Consider the following 24221-nt stretch of genomic DNA (forward strand, 5'->3'; position numbering starts at 1 on the left):
AAGGACTCGTTAAAAGCATTAGTGGAGCCATGAAGTCGTTGGACGCTATTTGAATTGAATAGGCGGCGCGATGTACGAATGGGAGGAGATATAAGGGAACCACGCAGATAGGGGAAATTGAAATATAACTTATGGAATAAACACAGGCGTGCAACTTTTCGTCTGAGAGCTAAGGAAGTGAGGCCAAGTGATAGTTTAATGGAGCTTACGCTGGAATGAAAGTCGTATGTCGACGATATGAAACATGCTGCACGGTTCTGGACGGATTCAAGCATGTTAATTATGTAGGACTGATGAGGACTCCAGATCGCGGATGCGTATTCAAGCCTACTGCGGACAAAAGTTTCATATGCCAGTTTTCGTACGTTAGCGGGGGAAGTGGGAAGTGATCTTCTGATAAAACCAAGTGTACGTGGTTTCCCTTTCAAGATACGGCGCGCGCGACCGCGCGCGGCCTTGCAAAGTACGTATTTGTTGGCGGAGTCGAAGCCGCCCCTTTGCCTCCCGCGCTGCCTCCCCACTTCCCTCCACATATGGCGCGCGAGATAGAGCCGCGATCGTCACTTACCCTGCGCCCGGTCGCGAAATGCGCAGTTGCTGCCGGAGTACGACCATGAACATATTCCATGCCTTTTTTTTAAATGTGCTTTTTACCGTTCCCTTTCCATTCAGAATCAGAATTCTAGTGAACTTTCTTTCTCTCTTTCTTTATTATTATCATCATAGGTGTTACAATAGTGCATACGCAAAAGACTGTTGGTCCCAATAGCCGCAGGCTAGTGGATGGGTCTCAATATGCAAAATATAATAAACATTCGGTACAAGCATAAGGGGATCAATACAAGGGATGAATGCAACACATTAGCACATTAAAAACAGAAAAAAAGGAATTTTTTTACGGCATGCATAAAAATTATCACCAGTTACATAAATTATCAAACCCCAAACAACTAGAACGCCAAGCAAGAATACAGGCACAAAATCAATGGGTTATAGCTAATAAATAGTGCTTTGCCGCAATGTTGCGTTTATTTATTTTGGAAGGTATGTTGATCCATGTCTTAACTCCAACAAATTCAAGTAGTCTTTTGCCATATACATTATGTATAGGAGGCAGGTCTAAATTACCAGCGGCAGTACTTCTAGTAGCAGGTGATGATGAAAAAAATATGGACACAGGGATTTGATGATTACGTTTAACAACACTGTTTACGTAACTAGCTGTTTCATGCTCACGCATCAGATCGAATGGCAATACGTTTAGTTGATTGAACAGTGGCCTGCTGCAGGTATATCGGTTCTCGAGTGCGTCATGATTCTTAATGCCCGCTTTTGTATAACTAAATGAAGCATAACAGAATGAAGCTTCAACATTCTATGGCTTCAATGCAGCCGGGCCCCGTTACTGCAGCGTAGATGCTAAAGTGCCGGGCCCCGTCACTGTAGTCATGCTGTAGTCACTACCTTTCTTGATTAAGCGGGTCAATGTTTGTGTCGTATTTTTAAAGCTCAGTGCTGTTCGGCAACTCAGCTCCCGATTTATTCCTTTTTCTTTTTTCCTTCGAGGAAGGAAAGCTTTTTTTTTTTCTCCATAGTTATCTTTGTCTTTTTTTTATTGCAATGTTTCATTCATAATTTCCACGACACCCGTCAATATAGTCCCCTTCGCGCAACTTGGCGTTGTGGGCGTGTGCGATGCGTGGCGTATTAAACACTCATCCTCGGCCAATGTGATCTTTGGAAGCTACATCCGCTATATCGGCTGGCTGTATGTCGAGGACGGGAAGCTGGAGTCGTGCATCTGACGTAGTATGAGCGATTCCGATGATACAGCGTCGGGGATCAAGTCGACGGCATCGTCAAGCAGAGCGGGCACGAGTGCCGTGTCAACTTCATCTCCTCACGGCCTTCTATCGCATTTCGTCGACGACTCTTGTCTAAAGAACGTTGCTCTCGAGGACGATGCCAGCACTGCTGAGGAAACGAAGGCCCTTCGTGGCAATTCACCTGCAACTGTGGACACAACAACACAAGATGAAACACTGCAGACGAACGTTGTGCTCTTCTTTAACAAGTCGTATCCCTTCACCATCGTCGGCGCGCTAAGGATCGCCATTCTGGTTAGACTTCTGCTCTTTCTCTGACACATATGTTGCTTTCTTTTGACTCATTAGGATCTATTCAATGTAGTTTACCTCATTTGCTTTTGGAGTAACCTTTGTTTATTTTCTTCACGCTCTGGTACCTTCTAGCTGCCCCTCGTTGCTCGAATGATAATCACTGCCGAAGTGAACCAAAAATTAGAGATAAATATTCTATATGCAAAACTACGCATTTTCGAGTGAGATTTATTTTCTAAGTATATGCAGGGGTGATTTCCTGGATAAATTATACTGTACAAAAAGAATGGAAATGATTCGCGTGTAATACGAAGTTTGATATCCTTGCCTGTAATGCTGCTTGGCAATATCAAATTATTTATTTGAAAGCATAAATACATTATGACGAACTTGTGGAAAGTGCATTTTCTGATAAGCATTATTTTTCCTTGCCAAAGAAAGAATGAATCCAGTCAAACGGAAAAGAAATGTTTCGATGTATTCCTTTGCACATATTTGAATAATACCATTGAACCAAGAAGTGCAGAAACAATGCCCATCCTGAGGTGCAGTCAACAGAGAACTGGGCAAACATTAAGTATCAAGTGAAACAAATTTTAAGTGTATAAAAAGCATTTTTCTCGCGTTATATTCATTTTCAACTTGCTCCTTTTGCCATTAAATAGCTAAGGTGCATTGCAAGTGCTCTGTGATAACACATTTTCCATATGCTATGGGCTCTATGTACCACGACATTGTTGTGAGAGGGATGCGTAGTCCAGTGGTAAAACATGCATATAGCTGCTGTATGTGCAGTTGCTGTCCCTGCTGAGCCTCATCTGCATAGCAAGTGCAGGGACCAAGGAATATGATGTCCTGCAGCTGCCACGGTCGGAACGTGTCCGCCTACACCTCTTTGTCTGTGTGTTGGCCTTCCTGCTAACAGCTGCTTTAATGATAGTGGACAACTCCTCTGTTGTCCACCTCCTGCCCCTGAATTGGGCCCTCATTGTAAGTTCTGTTTGTGCATATATAGCTGTATTTCATAAAGCCATCTAACCATTCAAAGGCAACATATTAATTGGGTCCTGCAGCACCTTTTCTTCAAACCTTAGAACTCAGTGGATTGAGTGCAATGCCTTTCAGTGTTACAACAAGTGATTGAAGACCTTACTGAGGGAGTGTAAGAGTAGGGTTGAAGATTAATATGCAGAAGACAAAGATAATGATCAATAGCCGGGCAAGGGAACAAGAGTTCAGGATCGCCAATCAGCCTCGAGTCTGTGAAGGAGTTTGTTTATCTAGCTCAATTACTCACAGGGAACCCTGATCATGAGAAGGAAATTTACAGAAGAATAAAACTGGTTTGGAGCGTATACGGCAGACATTGTCGGCTCCTGACTGGGAGCTTGCCACTATCATTGAAAAGAAAGGTGTACATTCTAGCAGTGCTAACATATGGGACAGAAACTTGGAGGTTGACAAAGAAGCTCGATAAAAGTTGAGGACCGTGCAAAGAGCAATGGAACGAAAAATGTCTGGCGTAATGTTAAGAGACAGGAAGAGAGTGGGGAGGATCAGAAAGCAAACGGGCATAGCCGATATTCTAATTGACATTAAGAGGAAGATTTAGCTCAAGTGCTCCTATCTAAATACATGTAAAAGGAGAATTCGTTTTTCTCGGTAACCACTGCACCAAATTTGGCGGGGTTTGTTGCATTTACCCTGGAAAACTTAAAATCTAGTGATGCTTGGTTTCGTATTTTCAATTTAGGTCGTCAATTTTTTATTAAAAATTGGCAAATATAAAAAAATTTGCAGAAAACGAAACTATCAAGTTTACAACTCTCACTCAGCAAGGAAAAATAATATCATAATTCTGTCAATTGCACCTAATAGTACATCTAAAGCGGACAAAATTAATATGTTGCGCATGAATATAAAAGAAATTGAGTAATATGGAAATACAGCTTTTGCAGAACCCTTGTACACAACGTAACAAATTCACATAACATATAAATTCACAAATTGAATTTGTCCGATTTGAATGATCTAATGGATGCCGTTTACAGAACTGCGATATCTGTTCTTGATGCAGAGCTATTAGTTTATAAACTTAGTGCGTCTATCTTTTTTTCGAACTTTCAAGCTTTTGAAAATCCTTTTCATAAAATTCAGGCCATGAATCTAAATTCTGCTTCCAACAGTGACTAGAATTTAACTTTCTCTCTCAAGTGCAACAAATTTCATTAAAATCGGTCCAGGGGTTATTTCATAAAAGCGTTTTTGCGTTTTACATGTATTTGAATAGCCCGCGTCGGAGTTGGGCCCGAGCTAAAGCTTCCTCTTAAGAGGAAGCGACAAGTGCGAGAAATGAGCAGTGACAGGAGGAGGAGGAGGGGGGTTGCATTAACCGCAACTTCCCCGTTTGTTAGTAGATTGGAAGATTAGGGGAATCATGCAACAGCTGGTGTCTATGAGCAGTCACACAATCTATGACGAAAGCAAGTGATCTTTTTATGCGAGATTGTTAGCTTCTGGCTGCATGTGGTGTAATAATGTTTGGCTTGCATGTTCATGGCTGCAGATTTCAAACGTTTTCTTGCCATGTTAAAAAAGCATTGCAATGCCCGTGTAAGTCTTTTGAAATATTATATTTTTTGTTATGTGCATATAGAAATGAATTTTGAGCAATACGCAGCAGAAGATGCCATAAAGATAAAACTAACATTTTTGCCTGTATGTACATTTATTATAGGTGCTTGAACACAGAACAAAAGAAGTTAAATGGTTAGGTTCCAACTGGAACAATGTAGCGATGAAATTAGATGCTTTCAGTACCAACACTAGCAAATTGCATGTTTTATGAATAAAAATGAACATCAAGCAACTTCTGGGAAATTGTTCACCTTAGAAGATGTTTTTGGCGAGGCACTTTTTACACAAAGCCTGTGACAAAGAGCAAATGTCTGGAGTGATCGAGATTGTTAGCGTTGCTTGAAATGAATGAATGAATAAACCTTCATTTCGAGTAAGAGCTGGCCTGCAGCCAGCCTGAGAAGGGTGGAGTACGAAAGGCCACTGACAAACTACCTTGGCCATGCTAAGGTCATTGGCAAACTCCCACAGGGATAGTAGCATCTTCTTGGCATTGACCGGGCACCTCATAGGATCGTACAAGCCTATCGTGTTCATCTCGGAAGTTGGTTAAAAACAAAACAAAAAAAGTTGTTATGAGAGCCCTCTACCCACTCCAAAATTGCTTGGAAGGTGAAAGCTTCACTGTTTGAAAGTAATAGATTGTTTCACTTTCCTTACTATGCCATAGGAAATAAACCAAGTTGATCAACTTTTCAATCCACTGCCAAATGTAAACTTCAGAATTCTACAAACAGGGCCATGCACTGTATGAATCGACAAGGTCACTTTTATTTTCTATCGGATTCTTCAACCTTTGGCACAGTGAGGAGTCTGGAAGGACTAAAGAAAGCTGCATCTGAATGTTACCCTTGAGCCACAGTACATATATATTTGTAGGCTGTGTTAGAACGTTAAGCTGCAGAAGTAGTTTTGAATCCTGTTTCTGAAATTAACGAGAAGAAAGAGGGTTAACCGAGGAGCCCAACTTTTATTAGCCATATCATAAGAAGCCAACAAACACTGGCACCAAGGACAACATAGGGGAAATTACTTCTGCTTAATAAATGAAATAAAGAAACGATAAATTAATGGGAATGAAAGTGGATGAAAAAACAACTTGCCGCAGGTGGGGAACGATCCCACAACGTTCGCATTTCGCGGGTGATGCTCTACCAATTGAGCTACTGCAGCGCCGTCTCCCCATCCACTTTCTTGGGTATTTAAGTTTCCTAGTATAGAATCCTGGGAGTGTTAACCAGCGCCACCACTGCCAGTAGTGAAATTGGTATTCGTTTATCCTTAACAGTTCTCATTTGAAAACTCAGTTGCATGTTAATGAACCCCAGGTGGTCGAAATTTCCGGAGTCCTCCACTACGGCATGCCACATAATCAGAAAGTGGTTTTGGCATGTAAAACACCGTAATTCATTGAAAATTCAGTGTGAAAACATAGTGCAATAGAAAAAATATATATATTTCCAACCATACATTGTTGGTTCCTTGAAACATGGATGTCTATCTTGGGATAGCCTACTTGAGTATATTAGGCAACTTCAAGAAAATACCAGAAACGTTTATGCACAGAATGCACAATATCATGTGGAGCCTGTATGAATTGGTGAAAAGAATGCTTTTCACCTAAGAAATTAACTAAATTCGTGTACACAAGTGCAAATGTCATAATTCAAGAAGTTATGGCTATTAACTTGTAAGGGGGAGGATGCGGCACCTTATGAGAACAGTGTAAATAAGAGTAGAGGGCAGATGGCATACAAAAGACCACTAACGAATGATTTCTGATTTCAGGTGAAAGAAGTAGTGTAAATGTAACTGCTGAAAAGCACATCTTAGAAACATGGTTACATTGCTGTTGACAGGAAACATACCTTTTATGAAGGAGTAGAATGGAAAATTAACTTGCACAATTGTTTGAATTTTTCAAGGTACAGTTTTCTCCAAGATTTCACATATAGTGAGGTCAGTGTACTGTTCAATTATTCCATCTTGTGCCAGCATACCCATCAAATCATTCAAGATATTTTGGTGTGGTATCAACGATCTGGTGCATATGTGTGAACAAACCTTCTGCCTTGCTTGAGGATAAAAAGCTTGCTTTGTAGGGAGGGCAGCCTCTTATTTAAGGGAAATAGTTTCATTTCGTTTTCTACTTGCTTGATATGTCTTGACATGTGCATTCCACTGTGTGTGTGTGTGTGTGTGTGTGTACGGGGTGCACAAGGTATCTGTGAACACAGCTTTGGATTGCCATAGAAATTGACACGCCCATTATATCTGTCAAGATGCTAAACTTCTTTTTTGTCTGGAAACTCTTATCATCTATCTATCATATTGCCACCTGGTGTTTTGAGCCAGCAAACAGTCAGCATTGCGTGCTGTTGCGTTCTCCAGGGTAGCGTACCTCACCGTTGCCGATCAGTTGTTACAACACCTGTTTTTCGAAGCTCGACCGACGTTACTATTGGGTAGCATGGCGTTGTCAGCAGGCTGCAGGCGTCCGCTAGACGAAGGCGTTCAGGCAAGGACGAGACGACTTCTGGTGCGAAACTTGCACGGTTTATTCAATGGTTGGTGAGGGATGAGAAAAAAGAGAATGAAGTGAAAAAGTACATTGCGGTGCCCTTTAAATAGGCCCACTAAAGTCGTAGGCGGGATCTTGCTCACTCTAACGTCACGTGATATGCACTGAGTTCCACTGTGCTTGTCGGCGGCACCCACTCACCTGGCGACCTTTCACGAGCCCGCCTCCGCAGGTGAAAACCAGCAGGTCCGGGACCGTATGCACTTATCCTTTCTTCTAGGCGACGTTGGTTCGTAGAAGTTCTCCTGTAGAGCTTGACAATTCGAGGAAAGGGCATCTGGTTGTGGATAGGCAGCTGATCCATTGTCCCTGTTGATGTCTTCACGAGCGTGTCTCCGCTGGCGGCAGCCTGGGGGTCCTGTCTGGTTTGCGGAAAGGGTTTTCACGCACACACACAAAGGGGCCTGTGAACACTGCGGGGCGTTCACCAGACCGGCACCCACTCGAGACAACCACAGTAAACTAGCCATCCATCCTTCATTCCGCTTAGGCATGCACACGCACGAAGGGCCCTGTAAACACTACGGGGCCCTGCCAGATGAGTCATCCACTCGAGACAACCATGGAAAATTAGGAATCCATCCTTCGTTTTGATGAGGCATGGTGGTGGAGCATCCTTTTTGCCCGGGATGTTACATGCCAACCGTAACAGTGCCTAGCAAAAACGACGAAGAAGATGACGAAGTCAAAGATCCCACGCCAGCTGGAGAACCGTCCCTCGTGTCTGGCATTTTTCGTGTCTGGCTGCTGGTACTGTTGCTTACTTACTCTTGCCTTAGCACGTGACAAACTGGTGGAGGTGCTGGGTAATCTAATCTATGTACCAAGCCCCTCTGAGCAGCAGGAGCTCCAGCCCCGTACTGGTGGTTACGCCTGTACACCACGCCAACAGAAGGATCCATGGACAAGCCCCTGAATTTGGACTCCTCCCAGAGAAAATGGCAGCTCCGACTACCCCAGCCGGTGTGGAAGGCACGATGCCGATTCATTGTACGCTACTCAATCCACTAATGCCAAATCCCTTCCACGGCACCTTACATGAGGATGTTGAAGATTGGCTGGTGCACTATGAACGTGTTGCCGCGTTCAACAAGTGGGATGACGCAGACAAACTGAAAAACGTATATTTCAGCCTTAACGATGGCGCACATGTTTGGTATGAGAACTGTGCAGATGTCCTAACTTCATGGGCAGAATTCAAATGCCGGATTCTTGGGACGTATGCGAGCCTTGATCGCCGAGAGCGAGCTGAGCATGATTTCCGGTGCTGTATACAAATGCCAAACGAAGGTGTCGCAATGTATGTCGAGGACATGGCGTGTCTCTTTCGACGAGCCGACCCCAGCATGTCGGAAGAAAAGAAGGTGCGGTACCTGATGCGCGGAGTGAAAGAGCAGCTGTTCGGCGGTCTCGTGCGCAGTCCTCCCAAGACTGTTTCAGAATTTCTTTCCGAGACCGTCACCATGGAACAGACTCTTCAGCAGCGGGCACCATCATACGAACGCCAAGTGAACGCTTCCTCACCTACGGACTTCTTCGGAGCTCTCGGGGGCCACGTCGATTTCTTTTGAGAGCTCATTCGTTCCATAATCCGCGAAGAACTCCAGAAACTGTCGGTACGCTCACAGCCAACGCTCAGCTCCTTGTCCAGCGTTCTACGGCCGTGATGAAGTCCAGCATGCGCTAAGAGAACCACCCTTCAACACATCAACACAAAAGCTCGACCGCTAAGAAGTGACAGCCCCCGTATGTCATATTCGCAAGCTTTGAGGCAACCTGCCCCACCTCCCTCCCCGCTTCGCACCACGTACCTGGCCATGCTACAGCCCATCCAAGCAGCCTCGTATTACCAGGACCACCGACAGGCCCCAAGGAAAGCAGACATGTGGCGGGTACATGATCGCCGACCTCTTTCAGGGTGTCTACCAACCGGGAATACCGGGAATTCTCTGGGAATTTGAATAGTCTAGAAAACTCAGGGAAATTTCAGGGAATTTGTGCTTCTATCAGGGAAAATTAGCTGTAACTTTATTGAAATTGAACGAAAGTCGTGTTAATGCTGGCTCCAGTAACAGAGGAATCTCAACGAATCGTCATTTCGTCATTGACGCCGTGTCATCGGCAGGATGTATTGCCAGAGTATTAACGACCGATTTTCCAGACGCCCGATTTTTCGGACATGCCCGATAATTCGCACGGCATTGCGGCACCACCACGTACTCCATATAGTCAATGTATATTGCCCTGACTGCAGGTCTGAAATGGTGTTAAAGCCGCCGCCACCGCCGCCATATTGATTATCTCGCCGCCTCGAACCGGCACCGTCGCACGCAGATCCGCTGGCAGCCGCAGCCACCACAGCGGCAACGTTAGGCCTAGCTGCTTCTACGTTCGCTATTAAGCTTCTTGCCTTGCGGTGCCGTGTTTTTCATTGAAAGAATTCGCCGCTGTCAGCAATGGCACCGACTCCGCCTTTGTAATCCTCGCGATTGGCTTCGAAGCTCGCAGAGCACAGCGCGTTGCGTAATGCCAGTCTCCGAAAGTTAGCTTCGCCGCAGTACAGTAATGTTAGGTGGTGAAGCATAACAAGCGTGAGAAGGAGCAATTGTCACGGGATACAGTATGTATTTTATACACGCGTGCACCCCCGTCTCCTGTCGCAGTACGAGCACCGATATGCCTAATAAGTGTACTGGCAGGCCTTCAGAGCTTTTTCGGACGTGCCTGTGGCAATTTTAGCCCTTAAGGGCAGTTAAAGACATGCATTCATTTTTTTCCAACTGCCCCATTTTTCGGATGTTTTTGCGGCCTCTAGGGAGTCCAAAAAATAGGACGTTGACTGTACAACTGACCAAGAGAATGCTTCAAATCATCCATGGGGTAAAAACATGGCAGAAGGAGGATGAGAAAAGAAAGGACCGGCGCAGTGAGGAATTAACGGGAAAGGAAGCGTGCCGCCGCCGCTTTGAAGGAGCTTGAGCTAAAAAAAACAGTGTTGGCTGACGCTGAGATGCAGGTGTCCCTCATCCAAACCAAAATAACTTCTTTAAAGTAGTGAAATGCAACACTAAGATGTTGTGTACTGGCTGAGAGTATGTCAGGACAGTTGAGGTTGACTTCCCAGCTGCTGAGAGAGAATCTTAGTTGTGACAAAGTTCAGGCCTCATACCGATGAGCTTGCTATCAAGTGATAGAAATAGCCCATATTCAGAAATATTTCCTTATTTATGCATTTCATTTTCATTCGTATTTGAAAATGTTCGACTTAATTTGGAATGGACTTAATTTGGAATGGGTTTTACCATTTTTAGCTGTACATTTTACTAACACTTTCCTTCTGTTTGCTTTTCAAATAAAATAGATATTACTCCTTACTATTCAAACTGGATTAAGTCATTTTTTTTTCAACATGCTTACTAGAGATCTAGTGACAGCATCGGGCAACACTGTGTCAGCCTGTCTTGACATAAAACAAAGTCCTGGCTCATTTAGGAAATTTTGCAACGGTGCTCAGGGAAAACCTGGAAAACTCAGGGAATTCGGAAATATCAACTTGGTAGACACCCTGTCTTTGCTTTCACTGTGGCGAAGCTGGGCATGTCTACCGACTGTGCTCCTATCGAGAGCTTGGACTACGCGGATTCTCAGCAAACTCACCGTGGCCTAGGTTCGGCCAGCGTCCTCCTGAAATTGAAGAATACGTTGCCCAGCAGCGCAAATCCCCATCAGCTCGACACCAGTCACACTCCCCTTCGCTGCGGCAGTTTTCTCCGACTCGCCGCAAGTATTCGAGCTGGTGCAGCGTCGGTCGCCCAGCCTGCGCCGGGAAAACTAACCACAGCAGCCTTCGGGGGCGAGGCCGCTCAGTCTGGATGTGCTCAAGGACCCCTACTGACGTGTACGCAGACCAATACCACTGATCATGAGAAGGTTTCATGGAAGAATAAAAATGGGTTGGATCGCATATGGCAGACATGTCAGCTTCTGACTGGAATCTTACCGTTACTATTGAAAAGGAAGGTATACAATCAGTGCATTTTACCAGGGCTGACATATGGGACAGAGGCTTGGAGACTGACAAAGAAGCTTGAGAACAAGTTAAGGACCACGCAAAGAGCGATGGAACGAAGATTGCTAGGCATAATGTTAAGAGACAGAAAGAGAGCGGTTTGTATCAGAGAGCAAACGGGTATAGACAATATCCTAATTGACATCGAGATAAAAAAATGGAGCTGGGCAGGTCATATAATGCACCGGTTAGATAACAGTTGGACCATTAGGGTTACAGAATGGGTACCAAAAGAAGGGAAACACAGTCAATCACGGCAGAAGACTATGCGAGGTGAAGAAATTAGGAAATTCGCAGGCGCTAGTTGGAATCGGTTAGCGCAGGACAGGGGTAATTGGAGATAGCAGGGACAGGCCTTCATCCTGCAGTGGACATAAAGTAGGTTGCTGGTGATGATGGTGATAATGAAATCTTAAACTGGAATGAGTCATTGTGGCACTAAAGCCAGCATCCTCAAAATGGGCCACTTTGGCCCATTATATTTTGTGTATAAAGCAAATGAGGAAACATTATCGCACCCACGTTTTTTCCAACATAAGCGGACTTCCCTCCAAATTTTTTTTTAAAAGTTGGAACTGGAATTTTTCAAAAATGTTTTTTTTAAATGCTTGTTTATCTAAACATTTTTTTTCTCTTCTGTCGTGTTTCATGTAGAAGATAATATTTTGCATTAATGTTGCAAAGAGAATGCTGTATGTTTGACACTTTTTTCAAGTTTGCGGGAAATGAAAAACACGTCAAGACACATCAAAGTTGGAAATTTTTCTGATTTGGGAGCCACGTTTGGGATTTTCTTAAATTTTTTTCGTTTGTGGACAGCATAAAAATAATGCATGGAACTAATTTACGGTGAATCGTGTTAAAATGAGCAGAAAAGTTTGCATTTAGATCGCTCGTGAAATAAAAAGTATTGTGGTAAGCAATCTGAGGACGCTCGTGCTGCCAGCTTCTAATATTTTTTTGGCTTGCTGGGAACGCCTTTCGAGAATGAAATTTTCGGTTCCATGCAGTTTGAATATTCCTACATGATATATAAAAAAAATCAGACAAAACAAAAATTTCAAGCGGACGTGCATGTTTGATCTCTCGTGGAATCACCCACCTATTACTCTTTCCAGCATGTTTCTTGAGCACGACTACATTCAACACTGATTGGAAAATTTGGATAAAAAATGTTACATTGCATTTCCCATGTTAGCACTGTATGACTGGACACTCAGACCAGTAAGCTTTCCGTTGCACTAAAAGAGTGGGTACCACAAAATTGGTTGTTAGTCCCTTTAAGTCTGCTTTATTGTGAACTTTTATATTGTACATTCAGGTAAAAAGGAATTTTTTTTATGATCTTCTGTTGTTTCGTGATGGTATCTGTTAGATGGCAGTATGCATTTCACTGTGCGTGTTAATGCTTTGCCATATGCATCATGCTTTTTTTACAGGACACAGTGCTGTGGGGAGTATTGGCCCTACTGTTTCTGGTCTCATCCTCGCTGCTGATGCACAGCAAGGTGCTTTATAGACAGACTTACTTTACCATTGTTGACTGGACCTGCAGCCTTTTTGTTGTCTCTGGGGTTAGTACAGATCCATTCCCTCCTATTAAGAGGTACATAGAATGATGTACTCTTGTACTTTCCATGATGAAATTGAATATTGTGACATTCGGTTAGCCAGTAATATGAACAAATAAGTCTTAAAAAGTACTTACAGAGTCATATTTAAAACAGTGCAAAAAACACGGACAAGGGAGGACACAGGACGAGCGCTGTCCTGTGTCAGCGCTCGTCCTGTGTCCTCCCTTGTCCGTGTTTTTTGCGCTGTTTTAAATATGAATGATCCGTACCAACTAGCTCGCACCAAAACCCTTCTGAGTCATTACTTACACAGAACTGTCTCCCCCCCCCCCCTTAAGGCATAGCTGTCATCCCTTTAATTACAGTATGAAGCTTGTTTTTTGACAGTGCAAGATAATCATAATGCACACGAAGTGAAATGTGGCTTCGCGTTCAAAGCAGGACTTTTCCTTACGTCCCAGAAATAAGAGGTAGTAGTCACAAGGTGTCACGAACCACTGAAGTGCTGGTGAATTGACGCATTGCAGTGGTCACAAGCTGTGTCGCTGACAGCTAGACACATGCCATTGTATCAATCATTATGCCGCTGCCATATTCAAACAGTAACTGAATCTGACATAATAGTTCTGCAGAAACCTGCAAGGTTTATTGACAAATTCGACTTTGCCCTGCTATCTGCTAGCCGCCTGGTTAGCTCAGATGGTAGAGTGGCTGCCCCGGAAAGGCGGTAGTCTCAGGTTTGAGTCCCAGACCAGGACAAATTTTTCTTCAACTGCGAGGCTTTTTTTTTTTAGAGGAACCCATACAGGTTTCCTTTGTAGCAATTGCTACGATTGGGTGGATGTCTAATTTTCCCTTAATTAATAACTGAATCTATCAGCCTCAGATATAAGGCAGAGGGTGTGACTTAAAGGCTAAGGAGTTTAGGGAAAAAAAGCTCGCCTTAATATTCTAATAAATATGGTACGCTTAATGATTCCTGTAACATCTTCTTTTTTGTATGATACCAAGGGGGGTATTCTTAAGCAATCACTTTTGTGAGATTTTGTGCAACTTGGCACCAGACACATCGAAGTATACAACAGCGTTCTTGGCACTGTCAGCCGTATGTGCTGCCATGCTCGGTGCCAAGTCACACATAATCTCTTGAAAGTGATTATATTCCTCAAAGTGATTGCTGGAGAATACCGTCCTAACAGTTTCTTTGGGTGTCACATTAGTACCTATATAAAGAACCATAAGCTCTATGTTCTGCTTAGTGCATGCATGTTTTTCTCTTTCATTCAGTTGCTTGCAAGAGAAGTGACCAGCTTTCACTTTTTCTTTTTCCTGGACACTCATTTATAGATAGCATTACATTTAGGTAAGGATATAGCTAGTGTGCTTTATTTTACCATGCGACCTCTCTCCAACCAAATTTTTGTAAGTGCTGGCTTCATAAGCTGTTTCTTCAGTTTTGGAACAATTCTTTTTGTTAAAGGAATACTGACAGAAAAATTTTTGCCTTGTGCTTATTGCTTTATTGGATAGTGATCAACACAGTAACTATGCTATGAAGCCTGAGTTCCTTGAGAGTGCAACAAGTAATTAATTACATTGCTTTTTAATGCAACCATTTCAAAAAGCATGCCAAGAGTAGTACAGTTTCAGACGTGAAAAAGGAGACTCATCATGTCATTGAAACCTGTTGTAGAGGTCTCGTGGTACCAGGTACCACTGGTATGTATGCAAACACTGTGGCCATGATGCGAAAAGCTGAGTCCATTCAGCACTTGATGGGACAATAAGGGATAGCATGTCTCCTTGTCTCAAGGAAAGTGCACAATTGGAAGGGCTGATTTGACAGCTTTGGTGACACGGTCATTGTATGGCCCTCAAATACCACACTGAGCTCACTGGTGGACTCTTTAAGTTTGTGACACCACTTGACTGTCACCTTCGCTTTTGGTGATGTGTTGTCTCCTTTTTCATGTCCAAAGCTGTGCTGGACTTGGCACACATTTTGAATGAGTTGTTTAAAGGCTGCAGTAATTAATTATTTATGCCGCTCTCAAGATATTGAGGCCTTGTACTGTAATTGTGGAGTCTACAGCTACCTAAAAATGCAAAAAAAAGTAACAAAAATTTTTCCTGTCAGTGCTCCTAGACCAACTCAGTTCAGAAACTCCCTGTTATAGTGAACATTTTGCTTGACTCCACCTGGTGTACTGTCATGGGATTCCATTTTCACTGCATAACTGCTTTCTTGTTATGTTCATTGTTGCAATTCACAGTCAAGATACATAGTTTAAAGCGTCTTGGTGAGTGTTCAGTGTGTTTTTTGTTTCAAGGTGGGCTCCGTGATATTTTTTTTGAAAAGTCAGCAGAATGGTTAGGCAAAGATTCATATAAAACAGGCCAGAATGTTGTAATATCATTTATGACTTGCAGATTGCCATTTTTCCTACAGATCTTTGGTCTGGGCTGTGTATGCTCCTGCCTTGCTCTGGGAGTTCTGCGTTTTCTTCGGCCCAGGGCCCCTCTGCAATGCCTGTCCCCGGCCGTTGCCAGTCAGGACATTATGATGTCACCCATAACCACGAGTTGATGCCACTGCAACACAACATTCAATGCGTGGGATTGCATTCCTATTCTGGATGTGTGTCTGCTTCATATTTGCATTCACCCTTGCTTTACACCTTTCCGTGGCTTCCTTGTAAATATGTTTATTTTAGTTGACTGCAACTTTTGTACTAGAAAAAAAAAACTATGTGAAAAACAAAGCAATCTCAGTGGCAATTCTGACACCATTGTCTTGAAATGCTATTTGGATGCAGTGTCATTAAATTGTATGTAAATTGCAAGATGACTTGTTGCCCTCATGCCATCAGTGAATGGAGAACTTGGCTATAGCATGCAAACAGCTAGAAGCCTGTTTTAATTTCATCTTGGGTCATGTCCTTCACTATCTTCCCCTGTGGCCATGACCCAGGGGACACCATGTATTACACCGTGCCAACGTGACTGATGAACACCACAAATCTGAGCATCCTCCCTGTGACAATTGTATTGCGAAAAAAAAAAAAAAAGGTGCATTTAGGACTGTTAATCACACTTTGTGTCTAAACTCCCTTCCTAGTTTTCATTGTCCATGATTTGTTAAAAAGGGGGATGCCTTAATATGTGTTCATATCTTTTCAGTTATGGCTGTAGTTATTGTAACTTGCATGAAACGTATTGGTTGACCGTGTTGCCCTCGTTGTCAAAACTTTTTTAAAAAGCTGCGTTACTTTTGGGCAATCAAACTTTTCATGGCATATTTTTTTTTTTTTTGGTCTGAAGAGTCTGCTTAATAAGAAGACATTGCTGCCATGGGTAGTGCCTCGTAAGAATACTGTACTGAAAAATCAAGCTTAATTTAACCATCCTATCGGAACGTCAAAGAGAAACACTATATTGAGTTTAGACTAATGAATTATTCTTTCAAAACTCTATTTTTATTACTTTCATGGTAATAGGTTGATTATGACAAGAGAAAATGAAGGTCCAAGTTCTTTCTTTAACACCTAACTCCAGCTCCTGTATGCCAGTATGACATCCGGAATTTGAGTAATTTTTCGTATCTGGGCCATTGTGGCTCAGTAAAAATTCTTGGACCTTTCTATGTTTAGTCTTTGGTGCTTTTAGAATACATTATAGTTCATCTTATGAAAAATTGACTAGGCTCGAGCAGACGGAGTCAGAATCCATGATGGTGCGGCGAGCTGGGGCAGCAACTTCAAGGCTGCCAGTACCACCATTCTTCTTCTTTTTATGCTTTTTTTTCTGCATAACAAGCCTCCTCTTGTGGTAAGGATACGTTTATTGGCATTTTAGAATGGTAGCTCACTACTAATACAGCTCAAAGAACTTTTTTTTTTTCATTGTGCCTTTAAGTTTATATTCTGAATTTCACGGTTTCTATGGGTGTATCAGCTGCATTCTCTGCACCACAGTGCTGCACTGATTTTGTGGTGTGCCTGTAAGTCGTGGAGAAAAATGATTTTCTATACTAAGCTAGTGACTGTTGGCCAGGAGCTTTTGGCATCATCTTTTTATTGTTGGGATGTTTTTCTCTTGCACCATTGTTTCTCATCTCATTTCTACATTTACCAGAGACGCTGAGGTGTCTGCTGTTGCTGTCGCTGAACAGATTCTCATTTGCCATTTGGCACCTTCATCTCTGAAGATGCCTTTAAACTCACTAAAGGGATGAGCGTGACCACATTTCTTAATTTTTATGTCAGCCATCTTGAAAGAACATTACAGAAAAATGTTGAGTTATGTAGGTTGATAAAGCTTCTGGAACACCTGATTGGCGACTTTTACTGAGAGCAGAGGCTTGGTGTGTCATGAAACAACTTAAACTGGTAAGTGCATGTAACACCAGCGCCATGTTTAAATTTCCACATTTTCCCCCTTCTACATCATGTATTGGAGCAACATCTAGCAGAGGCTGGGTAATTGGGTTTTTTTTCCATTCCTTTCTTCCTTTTCCTTTCTTTTTTAAGAATTACATTGGCGGCTCAGTACACTTCTTGTGCTCAAAAAAAAAATCTGATGCATAAGATTTCTGTAAAATGCATAATATCACACTGACATAAGCCAGGTAACAGCTAGAAAATTCAAAAGCGGAGATTTGCCTTTTGTTTTTATTGCTAATGGGCTATCTTCTGCTAGGCATTGCAGAGACTTGGAGATTTGACTGATGCCACTGCATGCATGTAAACATGATCTTTGTGACTTTGAGTCCTGCCAGTGTCCCTATTCAGCTCTTTCTGTTCGTAGCATCATTGTGTGGATACAAAAACGGGCCCAAGCAGGTATCCTCAAATGCTTACATTGCAATCTCTTCTAGCAGGCGTTCACTAGCTTAGAAGAAGAAGCCTTAGCCACGCAAGTCTAGAAGGTGGAATGCACACTAAAAGCTGACTTTTTTGAAATTTTGTGTCTTGAATATTATCAGAAAGTATAATCTTTAGAAGTGTTTCTGCTTGGTTAATTTCTGGTTTAATTGTTTTTTTTTTCAGTGTATGCCAAAAGTTCTTACAGGAATGATAGGTTGAATCCATGATGCAAGGGCATGCCTGTGTTCTTTTAGAAAATTAACAAATTTGCATATTATGCTTTGCTGTAAACGCTCTCAAAATCAAAGATATGCACAAATAATATGCAAATGTAAACTTTAGCTTCCCTTCATGGCATAAGCATGTTCACTTCAGTGGCAGTTCTTTTAATTCTCATTTCACATGCTGAGCAATTAATTTTCTTTGTCTGAAATATTGCCTTTTAATGCAATGCCTGAAGCATCAAAGGTGGAGGAAAGAAAGAAGTGTCAGAATTTTTCTAAATAAGCTGGACATACTAAGCCAGTACTGTACATACACTTGTAAATGTTAGAAGGGGCATTTTCACTTGTTTTTATTTTATTATTATTATCACAGTTATTACTGTGCTTGCAAATGTTATGGAGTACGTGCATAGATATATGTAGAGAATTGTGAATGGTTTGCAGGACTTATGAGTTGACCATGTTTCATTGAAGTATCATCTAGCACTGCACAAAGTGCAACTTTCTCTGGAGGAATAAGAAAATGGTGGAGCAGACACCATTTCTCATGCTGTACTGTGTAAACACTGCGTTGGTGTTCCTGCTATATTAATAACAATATTTCAAAGAAGTCTTGTGATTTTGATAATGGCATGCTTCCTTGTAATACTCACTCATCAAGCTGTGTTCATAATGTTTGCTCATGCGAGACAGCGCGCTTGTAAAGTTAGCCAGTATTATGAAAAAATGGCGAGCACTTGCCCAATGTGTGAACACTGTAGTGTGGAATTCCTTGGATGTATGCAATTCTAGATGCAGGGAGCAACATATTACTGGTTAAAGTATAATAACCCAAAAATCGGTTCTCACTTTTCTTCCATCCCTTCTTTATTAGGTAGCTGTTGACTCTGCAATTGCATTATGAAGACTAGACGGCCTGAGAGCAGAAAAAATTGCACCACCTTTTAATGCGAATAGTTTAAAATGCACACCAAGTACAGCTCAGCTTTGGATGGGGAGTAGAAGGAAATCAGAAGTGGCGGTCATGTGATGTCACAAACAATTTAAGTGTGTGGAAGTCAGCTGAGAGCAGTGTTTGAAGACCGTACCATAACTTTTCCCAAGTGTGGCACACCTACAAATGAGCTATTCCGTTAAATTTGGGGTTTCTTGCATTCAACATGGGTTAGGCCTCATCCTCTGCTGTTGCTTCTCTGAGAACACTGAGGGTTTCCCCTTACCTTCTCTTCCCCCGTATTCTGTCAAATTCAACTTGGCATTTGTCAGCATGGTCACAGTATGTGTGCATCCATCACCAGTGTGTGGTACCGTGTGATTGCCACCTACAATCTCCATTATGTTTCCAGCCTACTCCTTCACATCTAGTGTCACACTGCACATGTTGCAGTTTTTGAACTGCTTGCTTTAAAAGACCATGTAATTATTTGTTGTGGGGGAATGTGAGGCTTCATAATTACGTAGTCATTAGCTACCTAGTAAAACAAAAAATAAGAGACATGCAGCATCATGGGAATGTCTACATGCTCATGGCATAACGTGTGATTCTGCTTTCCTTCACTGCTAATCTCTTCACTATGTTAATTCACTATCAGCTAATCACAAAAATTTATATTCTAGAAAAAATGAAACATAAGACAATGAAACGTCATGTCTACAGCATCATGAAAATGTGTGGATCAAATTCAAAAATTTTCTTCTAAAGCATTGAAACAATGCACCAAAAGAAATAGATGTGCAGAAAATATTATGGTGCCACTTTGAGATCATTTTGTAAATGTGTGCAGTTTTGACATCATGGAAGTCTAACAGAATTTGAGAAAAAAGCTTCAGTTCAATGATAACAATGGTCAGAATAACACCAAAGTTTCCAGCCAATTTTACGAAGTTATTTCATGTCTGTAGTGTTAATTTCTTCTTCTCTAAGCTTTTGTTCTTTGTGTTGTGATATTTCTGATGAAAAAAAAAACGATGTTGCCCTAATCAATTTTGTTCTAATTAGATGCTAGTGTATGTCGTAGTAGCACATTGTAAAATCCATTGTCTGGGTGAAGTCAAGCTACAATGTCTGCTTTCTTTCTTTTAATGTTTTAAGAATGCTGTGTTCGTTTTTTAAGGCATATTTTTATTGCAAGCAACCTATGTGAAAGGAACATAAAAAAGACCCCACGCTTTTTCATGTTTTACAAGCTCCACTTTTACCTTGACTGATGCTGTTGCCACTGTTCGATTTTTCATAGAATGTTGAAAAGTGGTGCTACATCATAAGCAATGAAAAACTACGCTGCTAGCTGATATGCATGTGCAGCACGTGCCACAGAGAAAAGATGTGTGCTGCATATTGCTATTTGCATATTTATTTTTGTTAGTGACTCTGGAATAGTTCTAATGGGCTATTTTCTTCCAAACTGGTTAGGTTAACAGCTTTAGCTGACAGGAATTGCACGTACTATGAAGCAGAAATGAAATGAAAACATGAACAATTAATGCAACTTTTATTTTCGACTCTATAGTGTATCATCAATTAATAACATGTTGCTGATTGTGCACTGGTACAACCTTCTACGTGGAAATATAAACTGTGCCAGTTGTTTGCATGAGTGAACATAGAAGCTTAAAGAAATGTGCGTTTTGATTCGTGTAACTATGTTGACCTGAATTTAAGTACTGATGTTTCTTAATTTCTCAGACTCTCAAACTATGACAGGGTGCTCAGAACCAAATCGGTCTTCACATCCAGTAGCACACTTTTGTCCCTGTAATATGATCACCAGAATCACACAAATGAGGGCTGCTTTGATTCATGGTGTCATAGGGTGCTCGGTTTTATGTTAATGAATAAATAGTTGGAAATAGTCAAACTGGGCAGTCATATTCCTAAAAGCTGGTTGGAAACAAGTTTTTGTCATCACAGATGCCCCAGGGTGGTTAAACTCTGTTCAGAAGCTTTGAATTTTCTTTGCTGTTGTAGTTGCAAATTTCCCTGGTCATATTCTTTGTGCAGTGTCATGTCATCTTCTAATATTTTTCTCTCTCTCTCTTGAGTCCTTGTTCAGTTTTGTGAATGACAAAGTAATAGTAGTCATGCCAAGAGCTGTAAAAATTGTTAGTAATGTTCTTGTATCTTTTTTTCTTTCTCTTTTGTGGAACCCCTGTTTGAATTATTTGTCATGGTTAAATCCTAAGACAGAGTAGACAGATATGTTTGAACTTGGATATCTGGCATAAAAATTATGCAGTATAATTTTAAACTGACAAGCACCTCCGTACCTTTAGTCAGGCTTTATTGCCTGACATATTCTCATTCTGAATTGTAGCCTCATCTAATACCTGAGTAATACTCACTTTTTTTTTTTTATTATACATCAGAGTAAGCTAGAAAGAGTGTCAACTGTGAGCTCTTCATTAATCAGCTCCTGAATTTTTAGCTACCATTTCACTAAAACATTTTGTCTGCGGAAAACAAACTGTGCAATATTTCTACTTTGTCTAGTCCATAATGTGTGGTTGAGTAGCATGCAACACGACTCTTGGCAACATGAGCAGTGCACGTGATATTTCATATGTTGACTGCTTCATCTGCTCTTTAACTGCTTTCCTGTGTTAGCAGTCTTCAAAGTAGGTGCAGACGGGCATTTGTGAGCTTCCTGATCTGTCATATTTGCCTGGAGAGTAATTGTGTTTCTGCAGGATCACACCATAAACCTCCCGAGAATGGTAAACCTCTCGTGTGTTTTTAAGAATACTCATAAAAGAGCTTTAAGATCTCTGTTCTGCCACCAAATATTCTTTTCTAGTCAACATGGCTGTAGTTACTTTGTACCTTTAGTTCTAGTTTGTTTTGGTGATGAAGTTACCTGATATGCTATTTGCCAGCATAGTATTATTTCTGAAATTTTTTCTTGGTGTATTTAGGCATATGTGGACACAGATGACAAACACAAACACACACACACGCACACACATTCTTTCCACAGCACATTTTTTTTCCTTATGTGCAATGTCGTAGCAGAAAATCTGTTTTTCATAGCAATATTTCAATTTTTGTTGTTTGACATGCCCGTGGTTTTAATCTAGCTTGGGCATGATAGGCCCATTGCATGTCACTTCTGAGTTTGTTACTGAATACCAGGGCAAAAGCTTTGGCCTTAAAATTTGTGTTGTTTTAAAGTTGTTTTAGCATTGGTTTTGTATGTTTATATATTTTCATTTCTTATGCCTCTAATTTAAACAAACTTTACATCAACACCCTTGGAAGTTCTATAAATGTAATCTGCAATTGCCAGCAGGCCAGTGATAAGTATATGCAGCAACAGCTTGCCAAAATTCTTGCCAAACTTATATGAATCAAAATTTTTTGTATCACATGTTATTCAGTGTTCCCTGAATTTCAGCAGCTGTTTTGTGTCTACAAAAAGAGGCATGGTTTGCCAAATAAAATTGTTTGCAAAATGTTTTGTCTGTTACTGCTGCATGGCATCTGACATGACTTAACACAGGCAGGAATCATTCCTGTTCATACCAAAGGCTTTCTATTTATTTATTTTCAGTAATAAATGTTGCAGCAATAAATGCGTGCTATGTTCCAGATAAACGGTCATGTTAAGTTGTGAGGTTCATCCTGTGTGTGGCTTGAAATTTTCAACACCTTTGTGGTGTTCAGTTTTATTGCTTTTTCACTGAATCTGTTAAAACTTGGCAATGCTAAAGCTTTGTATGTACTGTCAAACCTCGTTATTACAAAGTCAAATCCGACAGGAAAATACCTTCATTATATCTGATATTGGTTATAAGCATGTATTCGTTGCACGCTGATAGTGGCAATAAACATATTAAAGTTCCTTTGTTATATTCTTCAACCTGTTGTAGCCCTATTTGCTATATCAACGTTCAACTGCAGACCCGTCTCTCTTGACCTTTTCCAAGAGAAATTGGTATGAAGTTGAGCATATTCTAAATGCAGAACAGATCAGTAGAGCATGTTTTATTCCTGATAGTCTATCTGTTGCGTGACAACCAGACAAATGAGCCAGTTTTATTCTGGTTAGAATCAATCATTACACATTTTCCTTTGGGATTTTGTTTATTTATGGGGAACTATCGACAACAATTGTTTTCTTGGTGTGAGAGGCTTACCCACCATAGTGACTCAATGAATGTGTTGTTTTGCTGCCAAACACAAGGTCACAGTTTCTTATAAATTGTGGCAGCCACCAACCTTCGTAAGCAACTACCAACCTTGGTAAGCACCTCGTAATGTGTATACATTTTGGAGCTCAATTTCAGCAGTACACGTGACTGCTAAGCAACTGAGCTCAGGAAAACCAATCCTTTGGCAACCCAGCAAGAAAACAAATGTGCAAGAGGAGGCATTTTAGTGATGAAGTGCAAGCTCAATGAAGGGTAAATGAGTGATGGTACAAGGCAATCCAAATGAAGTGGCACTGATAATCTTTATTCAGAAGGCAGTAGCGCATATAGCTGCTCTTCTCGAGGAGACCACAAATTCAGTTGAGTGCTGAAGGTTTGTTGTGGCAGTAATACATGCACATAGCACTTCTCCAAAAGTGTCTCAATAGCACTCCAGAACAGAAGGAAAACAATTAAGCTATCAACTGCAGTAAAAAATATGCATGAGGTGTAAGTGGGGAGAAGCTTGAGTGGGGGCCGAACGCAGTGCCATGTGCTGGTATGTAATCTGCTTGATGACTCACACTCTCCACTCACTACCCAAAAGTTTCAAAGCCCATTAGTGGCCCAGCAAAATGGCTCGCAGTACTTGTGACATAATTTCAACCTCGAGAGTAAGGAAACTACCCTGCTCATAAATTTCCAGAACTTTATTGGAGCACTGGGAGTTCCTTCTCTGTGGGCCATGGCATGGGTCTGGCATGCCTGCAAAGTCTCTTGAGAACTTTTTGAGGGGACTGTGTGTGGCTAGGAGTGGGGACAATAAGGCTGAAGTGTACTAATAATGGTGCCAGAGCACACTTAATTATTCCCTTCCTGTGTCTCAATCTTTCACAATATTTGCTGTATCGCAGAAGTGAGAGCAGTGGCTTGCACAAGAGAATAGAGCATATTTTCATTTATTGACAAGAGGATGGGGAAAGCCTGGAAGACTATGGAATCTTTGAGAGGGAATACTAGTACA

General features: G+C 41.5%; 1 protein-coding gene across 1 annotated transcript; it reads left to right on the plus strand.

Annotated features, from left to right (window-relative positions):
- The first annotated feature begins 1355 nt into the window (after positions 1-1355).
- On the plus strand, positions 1356-22307 carry LOC142588390 (uncharacterized). The gene is made up of 4 exons (XM_075700031.1): positions 1356-2120; positions 2916-3110; positions 12847-12981; positions 15431-22307. The coding sequence occupies exons 1-4, from the start codon at positions 1812-1814 to the stop codon at positions 15566-15568; spliced, it is 777 nt and encodes a 258-aa protein (XP_075556146.1). The 5' UTR covers positions 1356-1811; the 3' UTR covers positions 15569-22307.
- The last annotated feature ends 1914 nt before the right edge of the window (positions 22308-24221 follow it).

This window comes from Dermacentor variabilis, chromosome 1 (genome assembly GCF_050947875.1).
Source record: "Dermacentor variabilis isolate Ectoservices chromosome 1, ASM5094787v1, whole genome shotgun sequence".
NCBI lineage: Eukaryota > Metazoa > Arthropoda > Arachnida > Ixodida > Ixodidae > Dermacentor > Dermacentor variabilis.

Bases quoted from the DNA above. Each gene is read 5' to 3' on its own strand.
- LOC142588390 (XM_075700031.1), top strand. From the start codon at position 1,812: ATGAGCGATTCCGATGATACAGCGTCGGGGATCAAGTCGACGGCATCG. The intron at 2,121-2,915 runs GTTAGACTTCTG...CTGTATGTGCAG, and splicing joins CGCTAAGGATCGCCATTCTG to TTGCTGTCCCTGCTGAGCCT. The intron at 3,111-12,846 runs GTAAGTTCTGTT...CTTTTTTTACAG, and splicing joins CCCTGAATTGGGCCCTCATT to GACACAGTGCTGTGGGGAGT.